Below are 20,760 nucleotides of genomic sequence, written 5' to 3'. Positions count from 1 at the left end.
CTGCCTTCTTCTCTGGAGGTGTTCGTAGGGTGGGTCCGTGATTACTCCATCGGCTGGGTACGTGGGCCGTATACAGCCAATACCTTACTTGGGCTTTCCAAAAGGCAACAAAAGAACACTAGGCTCTCATCACAGAACCTGCATCTGAAAACCAAAAACACAACCTTGACTGGTAAGCAAGAATGTGAATAAATGGCATCAAAACATCTGAAAAGAAGTACGATTTCCCATTGATCATGGCGACAGAAAGGGCTTTTGGAGCGGATGTTTCAGCCTTTTTTTGGTTGCGAGTGGAGTAGAGTAGGAAGATGGAGCGAAGTTTTAGGGGTGGCAAGCAAGGAACCTCTCTTGCCAAGCCAACGGAAAATTCCTGGCTACTGATGCTACTGCTAGTATCAGCAACAGAGACATGGCTAAGTTGCTTGTCCCGGTCACAAATCAAATGATTCCTTCCTTGCCCTCCTTTGCCTCCAAAATTCTCACTCCCCTTCTTCTAAGTGCCAACTGCGACACCACTCTTTCATTCCACTTTCTTGCTTTGCTCCAGTCACATACCACTTCTTGCATTGCTTGGTTGGTTAGTTTCCCTTGGTCCTTGTCCTTACCAAGACATGAGCAAACAGCCAAGCCGTGCTCGTGGCGTCAATGCGGAGCCAATGCGTGAGGAGCGCGAGTACCGGGGAGCGGAGCAGCCGCCGGGCCACCAGTCGACGGCAGGACGCAACCCGCCGTCCTATGTGCCGCCGTCACAGAGGAGGCGAGAGCAACCTTACGCAGAGCCGTCACGGCCGGCAATTGAGCAGCAGCCGGCCCATGGACCGAATCTGCATGGAGGCGTCCAGGATGATTGGCAGGCGACGCCGCCGCCACCGGGAGGAGCACCACCAATCGGTGGCAGCCTCGCCATACTGGGAGGAGCTGCACGGCCGAGCCGGAAACGCTTCGGAGCCAGAAAGGACACCGAGACCAGGACGCGTCGGGCCTCAGACCGGCCGGGTGCGCATGACCCGCACTCGCATCCGCACCAGCACACACCGGGAGGAGCTGCACCGCCACGCGGGAGCAGCACCACCGCACTGGAAGGAGCATCGCCACGCAGGGTCGGCGTCCCCAACGCAAAGACTATCGAGCCCGTCAGCACGCTCAAGCAAGGAGATCGCATGGAGGGGGAGTCGAGCGGGAGTGCGCCGCCGTCGGGGAAGAAGGGGCACGCGGGGCAGTCGATACTCCTCCGGGAGGAGAAGAAGAAGAAGAAGCCGGTAGCGTTCTGCCTCACCGCGTGCTGCATCATCTTCTGGCTTCTGGTGATCTGCATCGGCCTCGCCATTCTGGTGGTCTACCTCCTCTACCGCCCGCAGCCGCCCCGGCTGCGCGTGACCACTGCGACCCTGAACGCGGGGTCCATCGACCAGCTCCCTCCACCCCACGGCGGGCTGGTGCTCAACTCCGACCTCTACGTGCTCGCCGCCATCTACAACCCCAACACCAAGATCGACGTCGTGCTGCACTACATGCAGCTGAACCTCTACTTCCACGGCAGGCTGATCGGGACGCAGGCGGTCTGGCCGCCGATGCACGAGGAACCCGGCGACTCCGTGCTCCGCAGTGTGCACCTGGTGGTGAGCGAGGTGACCATGACGCGGGAGGACGTCGCGGTGTGGGAGAACGCCACAACCAATGGCGGGCCCGTGGCGATGCAGCTCGTCGGCAGGTTCCACGCGCAGCTCAACTTCGGCCGCTGGCTCCCGTTCAGGTACTGGGTGTACCCGACCTGCACCCTCTGGCTCAATCCGCCGCCAGGCGGCGCGCTGCGCAGGGCGCGGTGCCGACACTGATTTCTCCTTTTTAATTATCACCAGTATAATACCAGTATGTTACAGCGTGTCCAAATATTTCGAATGTATATCATTCTATTATGATAACATATCATTCTAAAGATAATATATATCATAGCGATATTAAGTGGTTACAAACAAATATTCTCAATTGTTTTATCGTAAACATGGTTATAAACAAAATATTAAATGGTTTTGTATAATTATGTGCCCGTACGATTGCAACGGAACCCATGTATAATATAAAACAATTGTACTTTACACACTAACTATGTCTCAAGCACATGGATTTGCAACAATAAAACTTATGAAATATTCTAACATTTTGTCAAAGTTAAATGTGAGATCACATTCTATACAAACATGAGCATCATCATTAGTTGTGTTTAGTAGAAGCACATCAATGATGGATATAATCATGTACCTTAAATTTCTTATTCAAATAAAATAAGAAAATTCCTAACGGTTGCAGAAAGTTGATTCATCTAGCACAATACTCAAAGTAAGTAGCAACATGCTCCTAATATAAAATGTCAAGACATTGATTAAAACATGGAGCATCTTCATTCTTAAGGCACACCGAACATCATAGTGCAAACAATTGAAGCTCCCATGCCCCCATTTGCTTCATCTTGAGGCTCCCCAAAATCAAGTGTCTTCAACAAAGTCAGATCGGATTTTCTATCTTTAATTTACACCCAGCAACAAACATTTCAAGAAATTTACTGTCGGTTGAAACAAGCATGCTAACGAACAGACTGGTATCCATAATAGAAAGATCTAACCATGGAAGGGACATTTTCCTAATACTAACAGCAACTTAACCTTTGGATTTTTCCATTTAAAATGTAGCAAAGAGTATGAACTGTGTAAATCTTCTACAAGTGCACACAAAATTAATCTTAAATGACAATAATAAGATTCAATTCAGATGGTCGATAGCTAAAGAACATCTAATTTTAAATTTTTGTTGAAAGACAATCTACAACCAATTTAAGTGTCACAACATAGCATGAACAACATTGTCTACAATGGGAGAGCCTACACTATTATCATCCTTATTACCTGAAAGCTAAAGTTTCTACAGTATAAGATTACTAGGGCAATATTAAGGTAAAGTTATACGGTTTCTAATATATTTCTATGAACATATCCCTAGCGGAAGTTCATAAACAACAATCAAACTAATCAACAAGTGTAAAATAGGATCATATGACCCGCAAAAATAAGTGTAGCAGACATCCGATAATTGTCCAACAGTCATCCAGTTCGATCACAGCTTTTTTCTAGAAGTGATCTATCAACTCTAATCCTCTCAAAACTGGCTTTGTTCAGTGTTCACACAGCAACAAGATGTTCATGACTCCAACAGAAAAACACCCCAACAAAAAATTAAATGTTGTCCCCTACTCACAATTTTGTTATCATCCTTGTTTCTATCACCAAAAAGTGTCACTATCCTACTAAAGGAATATAAGTATTGGATCTCTCAAAGAGAAGGATATATAAAGTTTGAAATTGGGAATCAATAGGAAGACAAGGGCAACAATGGCAAGGGAAGACCGGATCGTGTTCACTTGGACAGCAGCGATTGCTCGACGTGCGCTTTCATGGACATCAATTTTTTTTTGCGGGCTACCAAGGATCAGCACTATTTGAAACAATGTTCTTTCTTCACCTGTGATAGAACAAAAGTTGTCATAAAATCTACTTGTCTGGACATCTCTCTATTGTGTAAAAATAATTAGGCCTCTTGTTAAGTCTATGATCTGTCTCAGGAGGAATATGCATGTTTCTGCCCAAGTTGCTTGGCTCATATATTAATACCTTTATTTTCAAAGCAATACTTCTCTAATAAAACCGTGGAACAAGAAGCAAATAGTTTTACAGAATTACAAATGAGCAATGAGATTTATATCTCAGAGAATGTTGTTCTCCTTCAAGAACTTTTTCCAGTCCAGTGACTCCTCATTCTCCAGCTTCTTCTTCATGCATCCATTCGCCTCAGGCTTATTTCTATATTTAAATACAAGTATATGATTTCAAACCTCTATATTCTGACCCTAACTGAACTTTTTCAGAAAAATTGCTTGATCATGAGCTAACATGAATTCCACTTTAGTGTCTAGTGCCAAATCATATATCTTGGACATGTACTGATAGTGCAAATAAACAGTATTGATGTTGTCTCCTTACTGCCGTGGATAAAAAATAGAGAAATTGAAGAATAGTTAATAAAATCATTATCTTGACAGCTAAACAACTCATGCACGACTACTTAGTGTCCTTTCATTTCATCAAGCTTCTTGTAAGCACCTAATGAGCTCAACAGAATATTAAATTGAAGTGGCGGCGGGCGGTGGAGCTCCTCATGTGAGGGTGTGAAGGAGCGAGCAGGGGCAAGGGGAGAGGAAGAGAAGAATGAGTGGTGCCTCACCGAGCTTCCAAGGAGAGGGGAAGACGGAGGAGGCCCGCGGAGGTTGATCGCCCAGCTCCGTGGCCTGCGCGGTTGCCGGCATCGTCGATGTGCATGCGTGCATGGGGTTGAGGAGAGGAGGAGAAAACCCTAAAAAGAGATGTGGCGAGCGGCGAGGGAGGCAGATGGATAACGCAACGCGTAAGGGCGAGGAGGACAGGGTGGGTAGTTGGGGAAGGAGAAACACGCGGGGGTGGGGGTTCTGCTTTTTTTTTTTGATTTTTATTAGATGAGTGTGGGGACAGAAGAGAAACGGTGATGCATGACTAACTCTTGCTTTATATAGTAGAGATTAGGGGTGAGCGATTCGTTTCAATTTAGAATTAGAACAACTCTATGTATCAATCCATTTTTAGTTATTTTTTGACTGAAACATTTGGGATTCTTGCAAATTTTTTTTTTTGAATCGGATGGAATCAGGGATCGAGTCAGTGACAACTGTGTCTGAAAAGTGAGACCAATAGCTTGGACATAGAAACACTTGGTATTTCTAAACATGCAATGCACGTATTTCATTAAGTAAGATTGTGTTTTTAAACATGCAATGCACATATTTCATTAAGTAAATCCACCGACGCTGATCGTCTATATCGAGTTCGTGACTTAATACACAAATGCTTTGTGAAGTGAATCGCGCCTGAGACATGTGGCAGAGAGATTGCTTGTCAGTTTTCCAAACCAGATACACCTCCCTTGTCCCTGCAAAATTCGCACGCACAGTTCCTGCACAACCTTGAAATCTTGAACACCGACCCTTCTCGTCTCCCAGTCCCGTTCCCACCCTTCCCTATCGCAACTTGTTCGCCTCCCTTTCGCCATTCTCCTCGTGGATCACTACTGTCTTGCAGCTCGCCGCCGCGCCAAGCCACCAACCATGTCGTGCCATTGCGCCACCCTATCCAAGCAACTAGCTGGTCCTGCCGCCGCTGGCAGGAGGCCAGCCACCGGCTCAGTGATCATCCACGCAACGGTGTAGCGCGTCAGCACGCCCAAGCAAGGTGAGGTGTTTGAAAACACCCCATCCAATTTTGCACTGAGATCATGTGTAGTGTATAGATCTCAGTGCAGAATGAGTAGTGGGAGAAGCCAACTCACCCATATGCCATTTGGGGAAATCTATGTTGGTTTCGGAACGCCTCCTGGCTGCACCGGGGCTGCAACCTAGAGCTCGACCCGCGCGCAGAACGGCACGCTGCGTTCGGCAAAATGCTGACTCGTTTGAACTTTCGAGCACTTCTGCAAGCCAGAAATGAACAGGCATTAACCGTGGCATGGCAGCAAAAATGCAAAATGCTAAGGAACAAGTGCCATATCTATTCAGAATTGTACAAAGAAAAATTTGATCGATGATAGTTGCTTCCCAGGACTGATGGTGAGAACAAATACAATGGCAACATCGTGGATGTTATCACTACAGAAACCAAAGGTATATTGGTATGTCTGGGAAACAGTATGAATCGCAAAAATCACTGGATATGCTTAAGAAACAATGACACTGAAGGGCATGAACATCAATACAAGTTTCATGACACTGTTGAAATTCGTAGCAACGGAACTGCATTATCCTAGGGTCCGCAGGTAGCTGGTTGCCGACAAGCTTTGCGTATAATTTTTCATGCAGCATTAATTCTTTGAATTCTCAACCAGAAAGTAAACAGAAGCTCCAATATTGGGCAGTTGGGTCCAAACAGAAGCATTGCATTGCCTCCTGCAAACCTTGAGAAGTCTATCATCCAATGTTCAGTGCAGGCCCAGTAAATTTTCTTCTTATATAGCATTTTTCAAACATTTTGCAAACACCCCATCCTAGGTATTATGATCAATTGACGGCTGGAAGACAATTTACTTCGGAAGCAGTCACACTACAGTCATTCCTATATCTACTGCCTCCAAATATTAACTCAAACATTTGGTGGAGTTAATATATTCAGAGACTGCACATAAGAAAGGTAATAAGAAGATAGCATCCTAATGTCACTATTATCTTTGTGGGGATCAGGGAGACATAATATTTGGTGAAACTAGACGTAAGAAAGATAATAGTAAGGTAGTTCCTTAAAATGATGTTATTCAGGTCCCAGTGTCCTACCTGATCACTATGTAATTTAGACCTATGGAAATCGGAACATAAGCAACACCGATATTAATGTAGCTCCTTAAGACGTATACCTATCTATGAAAATTTTAAATCAATGGTAGAATGAGGCATTTTCAGTCCATACAGGCCTAAGCACAATTGGTTTGAAAAGATGTCAGAAAAATGCTACACAAAAATCTGATAGATGGGCCTTGCTTCCAAACAAGGAGGCCTTCAAAATTCAAACCTGGTAAATGAAGAATGTATCATAAATTAGTCTCAAGAACTAATGGAAGTACCAAGCTGGAAGCTAAAAAAATTCAATATGACACATTTTGATAGGATAGAAGGGTTGAAACTCTAGCAGTTGTTAACAAAATTAACATATATCCTGTGTGAAGACAGATGAAGCATACAACATGTTCTACATATGGTGGAATCAACACAAAAGAAAGTTTGTACAGAACCTGGACATGCATTTATTAAGAATGCATTAAGGTAACACAGTAAATCAGTTCTACACAATTGAAGTGCATAACCAGAACAATACCTTAATTCAAACTTCCCATCTTATACCATTGCAGTTTTGCGCACCACTAGCTCATCTGGCATCTCTTCCATCTAGTCTCACTGACCCAGTGGCATATTTTCAGTCTGGTATTTTCACATTCCTTGAAAAGTTCTCTTGTAAATGCTAAGATCTATGAATATGTAAGCCATCAAGAAGCCTATTGTAAGAGACAATGTTTGGTATAAATCCTGAATCGAGCATTTCATCCAACACAGCCTCTCCTTCCTTCCTCTTCCCCTGCCTCCCAAAACCCTGCACCAGCATGCTATAAGTGGCACCGTCGGCCTCAAAACCCAGCTCCTTAGCGAGCAACCTCAGCCGGTTCGCATCAGCTGTCCTACCAGCTTCACAAAGTGCCTCAAAGATGAAGTTACAAGATATGGTATCCGGAACAATCCCTTGATCAACCATTCTCCCCATCAACCGGCAGACCTCATCCAGCTTCCCTGCCTTCATTAGGCGCTCCAAAACCGTAACGCCAGCAGGTACACTCAAACAGCAGAAGCTTTTCCTCTCCAATACCATCTCCACCACTTGCACTGCTTTCTCCATCTCCTCCTCTCGGCACAGAGCCTCAACCAGATTCAAGCAATCAAACCCTTCTGGCACCACACCATCCCCCCAAAACTCGACGAACACCTCAGCTGCCTTTAAAACCTCACCACCACAGCACAGCCCACCAATCAAAATCTCCATGGACGCAACCGACAGCCCGACCCCGAGCTCGAGCATCTCGCGTGCAACCTTGATACCCTCCTTGTACCTGCCTTCTCTGAAGAACCCGCGCATAAGTGTGTTGAAACTAACACCCGTCGGTGCACAGCTCCGGCGCTGCATCTCACCAAACCAACGCATGGCGGTGTCGACGCCTTCCGCGCGGCAGGAGCTGTTGATGAGTATGTTGAAGGTGTAGGGATCCGGCGCGACGCGGTGGATGGAGGTCATGTCGCCGTAGAAGCGGATGGCGTCGTCGTGGCGGCGCAGGCGGGCGAGGGCGTGTAGGATGATGTTATAGAACTCCGCAGGGAGAGGGGAGTCAGCGGCGCGGCGGAGGGAGGCGAGGGCTTCGGACGCGGCGGGGATGTCGCCGGAGGCGGCGAAGGCGACGATGGCCTTGCGAAAGGTAGGGAGGAGGTCGGGGCATGCGAAGATGGAGTCGTCGGCGCAGGGGCACGGGCGGGCGAGGACGAGCTCCAGGAGTCGCCGGAGCGAGGGGAGACGGCGGGAGGCCGCGAAGCGGGCGGCGAGGAGGGACGTGAGCCCGTGGTCGGGGCGGAAGGCGGGTGACGCGTCCGCGGCGGCCAGGAGGATGTGGAGGTCGAGCGCCGCGAGGCGCGGGTGGTGGCGCGCGCGCCGCAGGAGACGGAGGAGCGAGGCGGGGGAGGAGGCGTGCGCGGAGGGGAGCGCCGGGAGCGGGCTCGGCGGCGAGAGGTGGGAGACGGCGAGCGAGAGGACGGGTAGGGAGGGGTCGAGGGGGATGGACGCGGAGGCGGTAAGGGGTTCAGTGAGTTCCGGTGCTTCGGTCTCCGGGGAGATGAGGCGCTCGTGCCTGGAGATCAGGGTGGGGAGCTTCCGCGCAAGGCGGCGGGAGGCGGCCATCGGCCGGCGGCAGAAGGGAAAGGTTAGCCTCGACCATGAAGGACACTGGCCGAACCGGTCCAGCAGTAGAAGCAGCTTGCACTGCTACATGGGCCCACAAATCAGATCCAACAAGGGGCTTTGGACTCGCTTGACAAACTGAAACCTTTCTCAAGCCCTTCAGAGGCCACTACACAGCATTATAGCAATCCACATACACATAATTTCATGACGAACAATTACACATATATTATGCAGTCAGATTCCATTACAAACACTACTGAGTGCATCATAAATATGCTTGGATGTTTTCTCATCATCACAGTATATACCAGTCCTCTCTGATGTTATCTTCACCAGAGCATCTCCTGGACTCGTAATCAGAACAGAGCGTTCATTACCACTACCTGCAAAGTTATCTGCAGCAAATGAACATACCATCCCCTTTTCTTGCAACGCTGACAACAAGTGGCCTGGATCAACAGCGCCCCAGTGTAGCAAATGCCGCTTTGATTGATCTGACTGCTGCTCTGCAGCAGCCAGCGTATACCGTCCATTGCTTACAAGGAGCTTTGATCTCAATCTCGTGACAGCGGTGGCCTCATCCAGTTTCCTAGGCTGCAAACCGAAGGTAACATCAGTTGCAAGAGGCGCCTCAAAATCTTCCCGTAAATTTGGGAGATCGATGGTTTTGCCCTTGGAGTAATACAGGAATGACCATGGCTTTTTACTGGACACCGTGACTTCAGATCTTCAGGAAGCTGCTTAATAAAGTGGACCGTAAGGAAAGGATTGTGGCTTAACAAAAAGTAGCTCTCCTTGATACAAGGAAACAAGGACTAGCATACCAGTACAAACTTCGGTTTGAGCAATCCCAATAATGGATCAACTTTTGCCACCCTATTAACAAGAAATTCGAGTTTTATTCAACTTATATTCTTTGATACGACATATCAGAAATATAACCTTTTGAAGTTTTAACATACTTCAGAAAGGAAAGAACACTAAAGGACTTGGATTGCCAAGGGCATGAAATGCTTGAGACTCAACATCATTTCCTTGCTGCAAATAAAGATTTATGTACTTCAGCAACACAACAGCAATAAGGATTAGGTACATGTTAGGTTCAGCAAAAAGACTGGACACTTTTTTACCACCAAAACAAGAAGGCATCGTTTGTCTGCATGCCATCGACAAAGCAAATGGACAGCCGGGCCAAGCCTAAGGCTCCAGTGTGGACAAAGCACAATACAAGGCTCCTTCCATGCTGCCCTGTCAGGATTCTAGTGTTGTCACACAGCAGAACCAATGAAGGAAACAATATAGTAAAAACAGTAACTGAAGTACAAGTGAGCTCATGTGGATACACAAGGTAACATTCTCCATAAACTATGCTAAATGTAAAGAGTTTTATAAGAAAAGGAGAAAAGATGAGAAAAGAATTCCGAGCATGCAATCCTAAGGCTTCTACGTAATAGCTGCAAATCATATTTTGATCAAGTTCTTACAGCCGGCCCTTTGAGTGTAAATGAGGGAACAGAAATAACTTGCCCTCCTTTAAAAGCTCCACATGACCAAATAATGCCTCGCCGGAGAATAGCTGCAATGTAACCAACAATGAAGTGAGACCAGTTTACTTTCATATTTCAAGACTCAAGAGTCAAAAGTGAATGACCTTCTCTTGACGTGACTTGCATAGCCATTCGGGAGTCAAAAGTGAATGACCTTCTCTTGACGTGACTTGCATAGCCATTCGGGCAAGGCATTGGTAAAAGAAATTATTTCTGCTGCTGTTTCAGAAATCATAAATATAGGTACCTGACTCGAACAAAAACAATCATCAACCAAAAACAAGAAAAAATAATTCTGAGGAAAAATGGGTATCACTATAGCACTCTGGCGTAAGATTCACAATTCATAGGGTAAAAAGTATACAAAGGGTGCACAAGTAGTGCATCATAACCCATTACTTATCAGTTAAGATACTTGAACCAAATGTATACAAACATCCCTAAAACACTAATCATCTTACAGACAGTTGATGGCAAATCAGGCATTGACATCTTGACATCATGGTCCATATTAGAAAAAACATGCATATCATAAGTAGAGGTACAGGATGGCATTCACATGACTCATTGACTGCTGCTAGTCTGCTACAAGAGCCTCGAGAGCTGAGGCTCACATGCAGAATTCATTAAGCGCAACAAGAATATATTCTAACACGAAATCCACTATATGATTGCAAGGGCCACAATTACCTTCATTCTGGAAGAATGTAGCATTTCCGATATAAGCTCCAAAAGTAAAAGAATAACATCAAGCCAGCCTATTGGTATTAAAATAGAGCCTCCAGATTTTATTGCATCAATGATGCATGAGCATATGAAGCTCATTCTCTCAATCTCCTCTCTGATATCATCATTGTTGCACAGGAATGGAATGTTTTTATCCTCATCAACACCATCATACCTGGAAGATTTTAAGCTTAACACTTCATCCCAAAGAAAGCATCAAATGTTATAAGTACACATGTAATTCATGCGAAACAGAAGTTCAGAACACTGGCATACCTCAACACTGAGTTCTGACATAGCGAAGAGTCTGTTTCATCCATTCCATGCTCATCTATTTTCTCATTATCCTCATTCATGTCGTTCAAGGATGAGAGACCCGAAAACAAAATCACATCATTTTCCTTCAGAGAGACATAATCCAAATTTAATGCATGAGCTGACACAAATACTGAACTTGGCAGGTAGGTAATAGTAGCTCTCGGACCTTTTACTGTCCAGACGCAATTGCCAAGTTCCAGGCCTGAACTAGAGGCTTTCAGCATCAATATGCCATTGAAGCAAACCTCCTCTCCGTATTTGACAGGCTGAATTTTCCACATGCATTCTTCTATGTTTGCTGGACTGCCAAGTAGATGTAATCCAATTAAATCAAGAAAAAAAATGATAAAAAAGCAGTGATATGAACTAGTGATGGCATCATCGAATAGTGAATCTTCCATACAGTCAGTTTTCCAATCTCATAGAGTTTATTGCAGGAGGTGAACAGCTACATTTCTATGCAACTAAAATACCAGGCATATAGCAGCATGTGGATCCCTAAACCACTGGCCTAAGACTAAGATTGACTAGAGGTGTAAACATAATCAGTTAAAAATGATGATATCAGATTCGCATCTGGATTGAATTCAGAAATGAGTCAGGTGTTGCCAACTTACCATATATAGATACAAATCACTTTTGGTATCTATTAATATTTTCGCTGTGATATCTGACTAGTAGAAACATAGAAGTTCCACAATTTACGCCAGCAAACAATATTATTCAGATAAAGTTAAGTGGCGTCTTCTATTGTTTTGGTGTGAATTTGAGTATTTGGACATAAATTAATATTCTTTTTTAAAAAATAAGTTCATTTTTGAATGATCATATATGATGGATTGCATATAATCTCTGTTTACTGATATTATTTCATTAAAATCGAATTCTGATATGAGTATTACGCTCAGATCAGGTTCAGATTCACATCTAACAGAAAAACTAATATTGCTTGAATAGCAAAATCCCTTACCAACTCACATCCTATTTGATTCAGCTGATAGGATGGTTGGATATTATTCGCTCCTACACTCCTAAGATTAAGAAACTTTAGTTAATCATTTTGAGCCATATCAAAGGTTAAGGACAAATATGCACTTTATCTTAAGCTTTCTGCCATATAAATTGTTCTGCAGGAAGAAAAGTCGTAAATGTGCAATTCAGCAGGCATATGACTCTGTAACGGACCTGTATAGAGGCATCGGAGAAGTAAAATACTTTCCCTCATCTTCAATCACTGCCTTCTGCAACATTAACAGGAGTTCATTGAGTTTCTCCCCTTCCATCCACTTAGGTGACCCGTCCGTATTTGGCCCATAGTACGTCACAAACTCACGGTGCATCTCCATCAGCTCTCCCATCATTAGCTTTCCAATCCTCACTGCTACCTCTGTCACATAAACCTACCCATACAGAAAAATCAACAACTGCAAAGTGGTTAGGTTCTCATCTCATAGAACATTTTACATTGAACATCATGTATCTCTATCCCATTCTATTCATAAAGGAGAAACATGCTCCCATTTTTATTTTAATAAAAACATAAGTACAAATGTTCCCACCAATATATTTCATTTTGTGCCTTACTGCCTAGTGCCTACCTATGAAGGTTATCTGTTTGCAAAGTGGAGTAGGCCAATGAACATGCCCTTTGTATTCCTGCAGGAGCGAGCTATTTTTCATTATCATTGAAAAAACAAACATAACTCCATAATTATCAGCACAATGAAGTATAAATAAACGAGCAAGTACAAACTATTTGGCTATGGATACAACTGGCTTCTTCTTCCAGATGATCGAATGTAAATGGATTACAGAATAAAAGCTAACACTTCTACTATCACATTAGAAATTCATCACAAAAACTGTAACATACAGCAAATTCAGGACAAACGAAAGAATCGAGCTGCAACCTAAACAAGTACTAGTATGCTCGGATGCAGAGGCCGGGATATTCAATTCCATAATCTAAAAAAGTACTAGTATGCTACGCAAAGAAAGTAGCAGAGGCAGGGGATGCACCTTGGTGTTCTCGAATCCTGGGAGCCGGGTGAGGAAGGGGAGTCCAAGCATCCCCGTCGCGGACGACACGAGAACGACGTCCACGCCATCTGCTTTGGCGGAGGCGGCCACCGACGGCGACCAGTAGCGCGGCACCGCGCGGATGAGGCCCCCCGCATCACCGGCGAGGGGAACAGGGGAGAAGGCCGCGAGGGCGGAGAGGTCGATGGGGCAGTCGAGGAGGAGGAGGAGCCCCTCCAACTCCAGGAGATGGCTCGCCGGCAAGTGGTAGCTCCCGCCGCCGCCACCGCCGCTGGTGGACAGGCATGTCTGCAGGGAGGTGCGCGCGTCAACGTCAGAATCTGAACGTTTGATCTGAGACTTAGAGAGAAAGCTTGGTGCTCACCAGCTTCATGGCGGCGTGGAGTGGATTGCCGTTGCCGAGGGCCCGAGGCGGCAGCTGAGCTCCCTCAGCGCGGCCATGCAACGCCCAGTGACAGTCGGAGGGCGGCGCGTGGTGAGTCGAACAGGTTCCGTTTGAAATTTTATAATTTGAAACGGAACCCGTTCCGCCGTAAAAGCGTGGAGGCAGCACTATGGAAACCAGCCTTGTGATGCTTTTGGGCCCATGAGTAGACGCGGTGTGGAAAAAGAAGGCCCGTGGCAAGAATGAGCAGGGATTGTTTTATATATGTGTATTAAATCTAAAATTTGCAAATATATATTTTCATTTTAAAATTTTATAATTCTATACTTTGTCAATATTTTAATGGGTGATAATTCTATACTGCAATGAATACAATGGTATAATCGAATCACAAATCAGATAAACGGTTTGAGAGATCATATTATTTAAAGCGTGCTAATAAAAAAATGTATTTACTCTGATCAAACGGAATATGCCACATCAACAGTGATAAAGCTTATCGAAAATATGAATGGTTATATTCAGTAATTTTTTACAGATGAGGTCATCCAGTATGTGAGAAAAATATTCTCTCTGTATAAACATACTTTTCGACTTGCCTACCAACTAAACACTAAGAAACTAAATAACCATCTGCCATCCAAAAATATCTCTCCAACTAAACACACTCTTAACCTAAAAATTCTCCTCCTTTCCTCATCCACTTACAGCACTACAGCTTCACGCCTTCACCGATCGTCCTCTCCATTTACCCGACATAATCTCTTTGGAGCAATCAGCATTCGTGCCGGGAAGGCATGTCTCAGACAACTATGAGTGTGTTGCATTAGATGAAGACCAACTCGTCGAAGAGAAAATTCCTTTTGTGCTACGAAGCTGGATATGACAAAAGCATATGACAGAAGATGGGTTTCCATGGTCGACGTTTCTTGGCCAATGTGAGATGAAGTGTATATCTTCTGCGTTTTGCTCAGTGCTCCTTAATGGAGAAAATTCGGACTATTTCAAGCCTACCAGAGGCATTGGCATTATATGAAAAACAGACAAAAGATATATAATTTAGTGATGGACCTTTAAACAATTCATCTCTTATATCACTTCGAATAGGGACCGGGTATATATCCATCATCACAGATTACAAGTAATAAGTGACGAATCATAATATTATCTGTTACCTATAACATAAGTGACGTGTAATAACTAAATCCGTCATATATCACCTCGTTATAAGTGATGGATCTCCTCGTACCAGTCATAAGTGACAAGTCACATTATGACACGTCACTTATAACTTAGCATAGATGACATGTCTCCCTGGATCAGTCATAATTGACGAGCTGTAATATAATTTGTCACTTATGAGAAGTGTTATCACTCGTCACTTATTACATAAATATGTATAACAGCTGGCCAGCCACTGTTGTAGGATCTGGGATACCGACTAGAGAGGGGTGAATAGGTGATTTTTAAAACTAATTGCTAAACGATCAACAAAACTTGTGGAAACAAACTAAAAATCACTAGAGCAATATGAAAACAACTAAGAGCTATGTCAAGATTTGCAATCCTAGGGTGACATGCAACAATTTATATTCTAGAAAGATAAATTGTATAAAGTAAATTGCTCAAATGATGATATACGAAATTTATCCCGTGGTATCGATGATTTACCGATCACCCCTAATTCATGCTGAGGTGAGTTCAAGCTTCTAACCGCTTCTCTATCAAGTATCTAATTCTCACCTGAGAAATGACTCATACCGAGTAATTTGATCTTAAGCCAGAATAGAACAAGAACTATTCAATACATCGATTTCACTAGAGTAGCACTTAGCCTTTCCGGCAAGATGTGCTCAAATCCTCTCACAATCACCACCGTGACTCCTTCACAATCTTCTTTGAAGGGCTCAACAACGCAACAAGCTTCAAGCTGTCTAGGAGGCGGCAACCTCTAAGAGTAATAAGTTGATGACACTTGCTTGAAGAATCACTAGTGCCCCAATGCTCAAACTCTTCAAAGTTATGCACTAGATACTCTCACACTCTCAAAAATGCAATCACTAAGTTATGAGAGGGAGAGGAGGAAGGCAAGAGCTCCAATGAATTGTAGTGAAGTGCTAGACCCCTTTCTTGAACCAGCCAAGCATATGGCTGTTGCTATTGATTTGACACATCTGCGGTCAGACCGCATCTCAAACAGCGGTCGGATCATCGCAAATACAACGGCTATAAAAGACGTGATGATGACTCTAAACACGTCTGGCGGTCAAACCGCGACACCTCACGGTCAGACTGCAAGCAGGGAACAGAGCACCAAAACTCTCTGTTCCCAGGATGGTCAGATCATGACCCCTCACGGTCAGACCGCGAGCAGGGAACAAAGTGCCAAAACTCTCTGTTCCCAAGGCGGTCAGATCGGCCATACTGGTGGTCAGACCGCCAGCCAGACCAGAGGGTCCAAACTATTCTATTCGTTTGGTGGTCAGATTGCACTCTTCGGTCAGACCGGGACTGAGTTCTACTAAGTATTGACCAGGTTTGTACAGCGGTCAGACCGGCCTCTCCGATTGTTAGACCGCCACAGCTCAGAAACATCCTAAAGACATCCTTTCCTTGGTTTCTCTCAAACTAAATTTCCCACTCTATATGAAATACAAGTTTGAGCAATTGTGGTACTATAGAAATCTTAAGTAAACACATATCAACCCCTCTTAATAGTACAACACTTATCCTACCAATCCGGTCAATTTCTCTTCTCTAATCTCCTTTGACCGATAAAAGAAAATATCATACAATTATACCTTTGCCTTGAACTAGCTATTTTCATGTTTTCCACTCATGCATCTTCTAGCTCCGCAACATCTTGGTGACTAACATTTTCATAACTCATTCAAAAATGTTAGTCCACAAAAGATATATTGTCATTAATTATCGAAACCCAAATTGAGGGCCTAGATGATTCAACTATGCGGGCCGAACAATTACTTAATAGTGCTGCTTGCACTGTTCTGGCGATTTTCTCCGATTCAACGAGTGACTCTCTAATATCTTGTTGATTTAAAGTTTGAATTGCTGCTAGATCTTTGAAGGTTTGCATCTTCCCTTTTTCTCTTCTCCTCCGATCCCTATTTGCTAGATTTGTTGTGCTTTGAGTTGTAATCGACTATTTTGCATATTTATCCAAAATCTTAGTACAAGTGAGTTGTATTTATGTTAGATTTGGTACTAGGTTTGCCCGATCTACCGCGAGATGCCACAGATCTAGTGTAATTGTATAGAATTTTTAATCACATGCTTAACCATGAAATTAAGGTAATTATTAATGAAGAATGAATATTTTTTACATTAATTGTAGATGACAGACAGAAGTTGGTTGTACCTTGAGACCCGGACTTGTCCGGAGTACCTGAGCGGGGTAAAGCATTTCATGAGTGTTGCTTTAGCGGATATGAAAGATCGTGGTAAAATAATAATGTATTTTCCATGTCGTGATTGCAATAATGATAAGAAGTTCTCGAAACCAGACAATGTCCATACACATTTTGTCATGCATGGATTTAAAGAGAATTATACATGTTGGACCACACATGGCGATGAAGGCCTTAACGAGGGAGAGACGGAGCAGGGCCTTCATGCTGACAGTGTAGATCAAGGACTTACACCCGGTGAAATGGATCATGATCTCAGGGATGAGGATATATTAGGGTTCAATGATAATGATCTCGAGGATTTTTTGGAGAATGTGGACCAGATGGTGCGGGATGTCGAGCGGTATGACGAGTATAACAATGGTGAGTTTGCTAAATTTCAGAAATTTATGCAGGATTCCAAGACACTCTTTTATCCCAACTGTAAGGAGAAGTACACGCGGATATTTGGGAACCTAAAGTTTCTACAGCTGAAGGCAACCCATGGTTGGACTGACAAGAGTTTCGAAGCATTGCTGGATCTGCTAAGGGACATGCTAGCGGAGAGGAACTTGGTGCCCGAGGGCATCTACGACATGAAGAAGATAATTTATCTTTTAAGACTGAAAATAGAAAAAAATACATGCATGTAAACAGGATTATATCTTGTTTCGTGGAGAGTATGCAGAGCTGGATCAATATCCTGTTTGTGGAACCTATCGATATAAGCGTAGAAATAACGGTGATGACGGGGATAGAGGTAATAAAAGTAAAGGTGGCCCTAGGAAGTGGTGTGGTATTTTTCTTTAATTCCCCATCTGAAACGTCTGTTTGCTAACAGAAAGGAGACACAATTGGTGCGTTGGTATAAGAATGACGCAATGATATGATTAAAGATGCCCAAATGGGTCGTGCCTACTGGGCCGGTCCGAGGCACGACAATGGCACGGCCCAGGCACGGCACGACCCGATACTGTATGATATGAATTTCTATATATATATATTTAATTTTGTAGCTAATTTTTAATCTATTTTCTATGAATTTTTTAACTTTGTAGCTATTTTTTTTTATTTTTTTGGGCTGGCTGTGCCGACGGGCCGCCCCTGACACCGTGCCCGCCGGGCTGACTGTGCCGCCGTGCCGAAATCATGCCCGGGCTAGCCCGACACGGCACGGTAACTGACGGGTCGTGCCGTGGGCCGAGGGGGAGGCACACGGGCCGGCACGGCACGGTCCGTTACAGTAGCTGGGCCGTTCGGGCCATGTCGTAGCCGGGCTGTGCCGAGCCGGGCCCGTGCCGAGCCGTCCTGAATGCCCCATTTGGCCATCTCTGGATATGACACACAGCGAACTCCGCTCAGTGGCGAATTGTTGATTCCACATTTGATTGGTTCGCTGAAGAATTGAGGAATATTAGGTTTGCTATGAGCACAGATGGCATGAATCCATTCGGTAACATGAGTACCTCACATAGCACTTGGCATGTTGTATTGTTGATCTACAACCTTCCACCCTGGCTTTGTAACAAGCGAAAATACATTATGTTATCGATCTTGATATCAGGATCAAAATAACCTGGTAATGATATCGATATGTACCTTAGTCCTTTAGTCGAGTATCTTAAAAAACTCTATCGAAAGGCGTCGATGTTTGGGATTAGTACAAGTAAGAGTACTTTACCTTGCATGTTATATTGTTCATCACCATCAATGATCTATTAGCACTTCGTAACTTGTCAAGTCAGAGCAAAAGAAAATGTGAAGCTTGCCCACATTTCTTAGATGACACATGCAATTTGAGGCTGAACAACTCAAAGAAAATGTTTCTTTCCCAAAAAGCACCTGTATCGAAACATAGACAAGCAGTTCGATGGCACAAGGGAAAAAGCATTACCTTCGAGGCATTTCGGTAGGGAAAATGTCCATAATCAGGTTAAGAATATTAATGTTGTTCTTGGTAAGCAAAAACAATCTTCCAAGGATGATGAACATTTAGGAATCTGGAACAAGAAATCATTACTATTCAAGCTAGAGTATTGGAAAAATTAGATATTCGCCACTCTATCGACAATATGAATGTAAAGAAGAATATTTGCGAGAGTCTGATCGGTACATTGCTCCAAATAAAGGGAAAAAGGAAAGGATCATGAGAATGCACAAGTTGACCTTGAAGAAATGTGTTTAAGGCTAGAGTTCCATACACATGATAAGAACAAAGGAAAACACCTACCCCAGCAGCTATCACTCTCTCCAGGAAGGAGAAAAAAATTCTACGAGTTCTTGCACATTGTGAAAGTTCCCTCTGGTTACTCATCCAACATCGCAAGACTTGTTTCGGTGAAAGAGCTAAAAATGAATTTTACCATGATAAAGTCCCATGATTGTCATGTGATGATAACTTCACTCCTTGCGGTTGCTATTAGGAACATCCTCCCAATAAAGATTCGCGAGACTATCCTGAGCCTGTGCTTTTTATTCAATGCAATTGAACAAAAGGTGCTCGATCTAGACTCACTGGATGAGCTAGAAAGAAGACACTTTGAGACTCTATATCTTCTTGAGGTGTATTTCCCATCATCCTTTTTCAATATCATGGTACATCTCACTGCACACCTTGTGAAATAGATACACTATCTTGGCCCCATGTTCCTGCATCACATGTTTATATATGAGAGATATATGGGCATTCTCAAGTCGTACGTAAGGAATCGAGCTTTTCCTAAGGGATGCATCGTGCAGGGTTTCACAACAGAAGAGGTATTAGAGTGGTCTGTTAATTATATTGATCCAAATAACCCAATTGGTATACCTAAGTCTCGCCATGATGGGAGGCTCATAGGTGTGGGGGTTTTGGGGAAGATGACAATAATTTCTGATCCGAAGGCATACGACCAAGCTTATTTCCTCGTGCTGTAATAAATGAGCGAAGTGTGCCCATATGTTGATGAGCACAAGCAGATACTACTTGAAGAGAATCTTGGGCAGACTGAAGCTTGGGTTACGAGGCGACATATGTGAAGGTTCACGACTTGATTCCAAGATCGAATTAAACAATTGACTACTCCTATAAGTGCTTTGATAAAAAAACTGACATCGAGTCCTATATACACAATTATGATATATCAAGTGTACGATATAAACATATACATATTTTACACAGTTGCCAAAGGTGAGAAGAGCATATATTAGAATAGTGGTGTCCGTATAGATACTTATGACAACAACATACGGAGGAGCACATACTACGGTCAAATAGAGGAGATCTAGGAGCTGAACTACTTAGATTCAAGGTAGCTCTGTTTCGGTGCTGTTGGGTACATGGGGCAAAGTGCGTCACTAATGACAAGTATGGATTCACTAGTGTCGATCTTAAATATGTCGGATACAAGTCTGAACCCTTCATACTCGCTAAAGATGTTCATCAAGTCTTTTATGTGACTGACATAACAAAAAAGAAACATCGTGTGGTTCTCGCTATGAAAAGACATATAGTCGGAGTTGCAAATGTCATTGATGAGGAGGAATTCAATCAATTTGATGAAATCCCACCTTTTGCTACTGCAATCGTGCCACGCCTTTTGTGGATCGAGAAAATCTCATACCTGCGCTCTGACTATAACGAACGGATCCATGTCAAGAAAGCACAAAAATGGTGAATTTGAATTTGAATGTAAAATTTGTAATATTAATATCCAATTTGAATTTTAGGTTTAAAGTTATTTGAATTTGTAATATTAATGTTAAATTTGCAATAAAGTTATAGGTGACGGGTGATA

The 20,760-nt window shown here is 43.7% G+C and overlaps 2 protein-coding genes and 1 pseudogene across 6 annotated transcripts; 1 reads left to right on the top strand and 2 right to left on the bottom strand.

Moving 5' to 3' along the window:
* The first annotated feature begins 656 nt into the window (after positions 1–656).
* Positions 657–1,835, top strand: LOC133886165 (uncharacterized). The gene has a single exon (XM_062325906.1). The coding sequence runs from the start codon at positions 657–659 to the stop codon at positions 1,833–1,835; it is 1,179 nt and encodes a 392-aa protein (XP_062181890.1).
* Positions 1,836–4,864: 3,029 nt separating this feature from the next.
* On the bottom strand, positions 4,865–8,638 carry LOC133926994 (pentatricopeptide repeat-containing protein At2g36240). 5 transcript variants are annotated; one of them, XM_062373228.1, is made up of 3 exons: positions 6,939–8,638; positions 5,407–6,635; positions 4,865–5,237 (listed from the first exon to the last, which is right to left on the bottom strand). In XM_062373228.1, exon 1 carries the CDS (start codon positions 8,556–8,558, stop codon positions 7,083–7,085), a length of 1,476 nt encoding a protein of 491 aa, XP_062229212.1. In that variant the 5' UTR covers positions 8,559–8,638; the 3' UTR covers positions 4,865–5,237; positions 5,407–6,635; positions 6,939–7,082. The 5 variants fall into 5 exon arrangements, with proteins under 5 accessions (XP_062229212.1, XP_062229220.1, XP_062229206.1 ...); XM_062373236.1 differs by having other exon boundaries at positions 4,865–5,206; XM_062373222.1 differs by having other exon boundaries at positions 4,865–5,547; positions 6,534–6,635.
* A 131-nt stretch (positions 8,639–8,769) lies between these two features.
* Positions 8,770–13,633, bottom strand: LOC133886157 (uncharacterized; annotated as a pseudogene).
* Positions 13,634–20,760: the final 7,127 nt, after the last annotated feature.

This window comes from Phragmites australis, chromosome 1 (assembly GCF_958298935.1).
Source record: "Phragmites australis chromosome 1, lpPhrAust1.1, whole genome shotgun sequence".
Taxonomy (NCBI): Eukaryota; Viridiplantae; Streptophyta; class Magnoliopsida; order Poales; family Poaceae; genus Phragmites; species Phragmites australis.
This window is presented reverse-complemented; position numbering and strand designations above follow the sequence as displayed.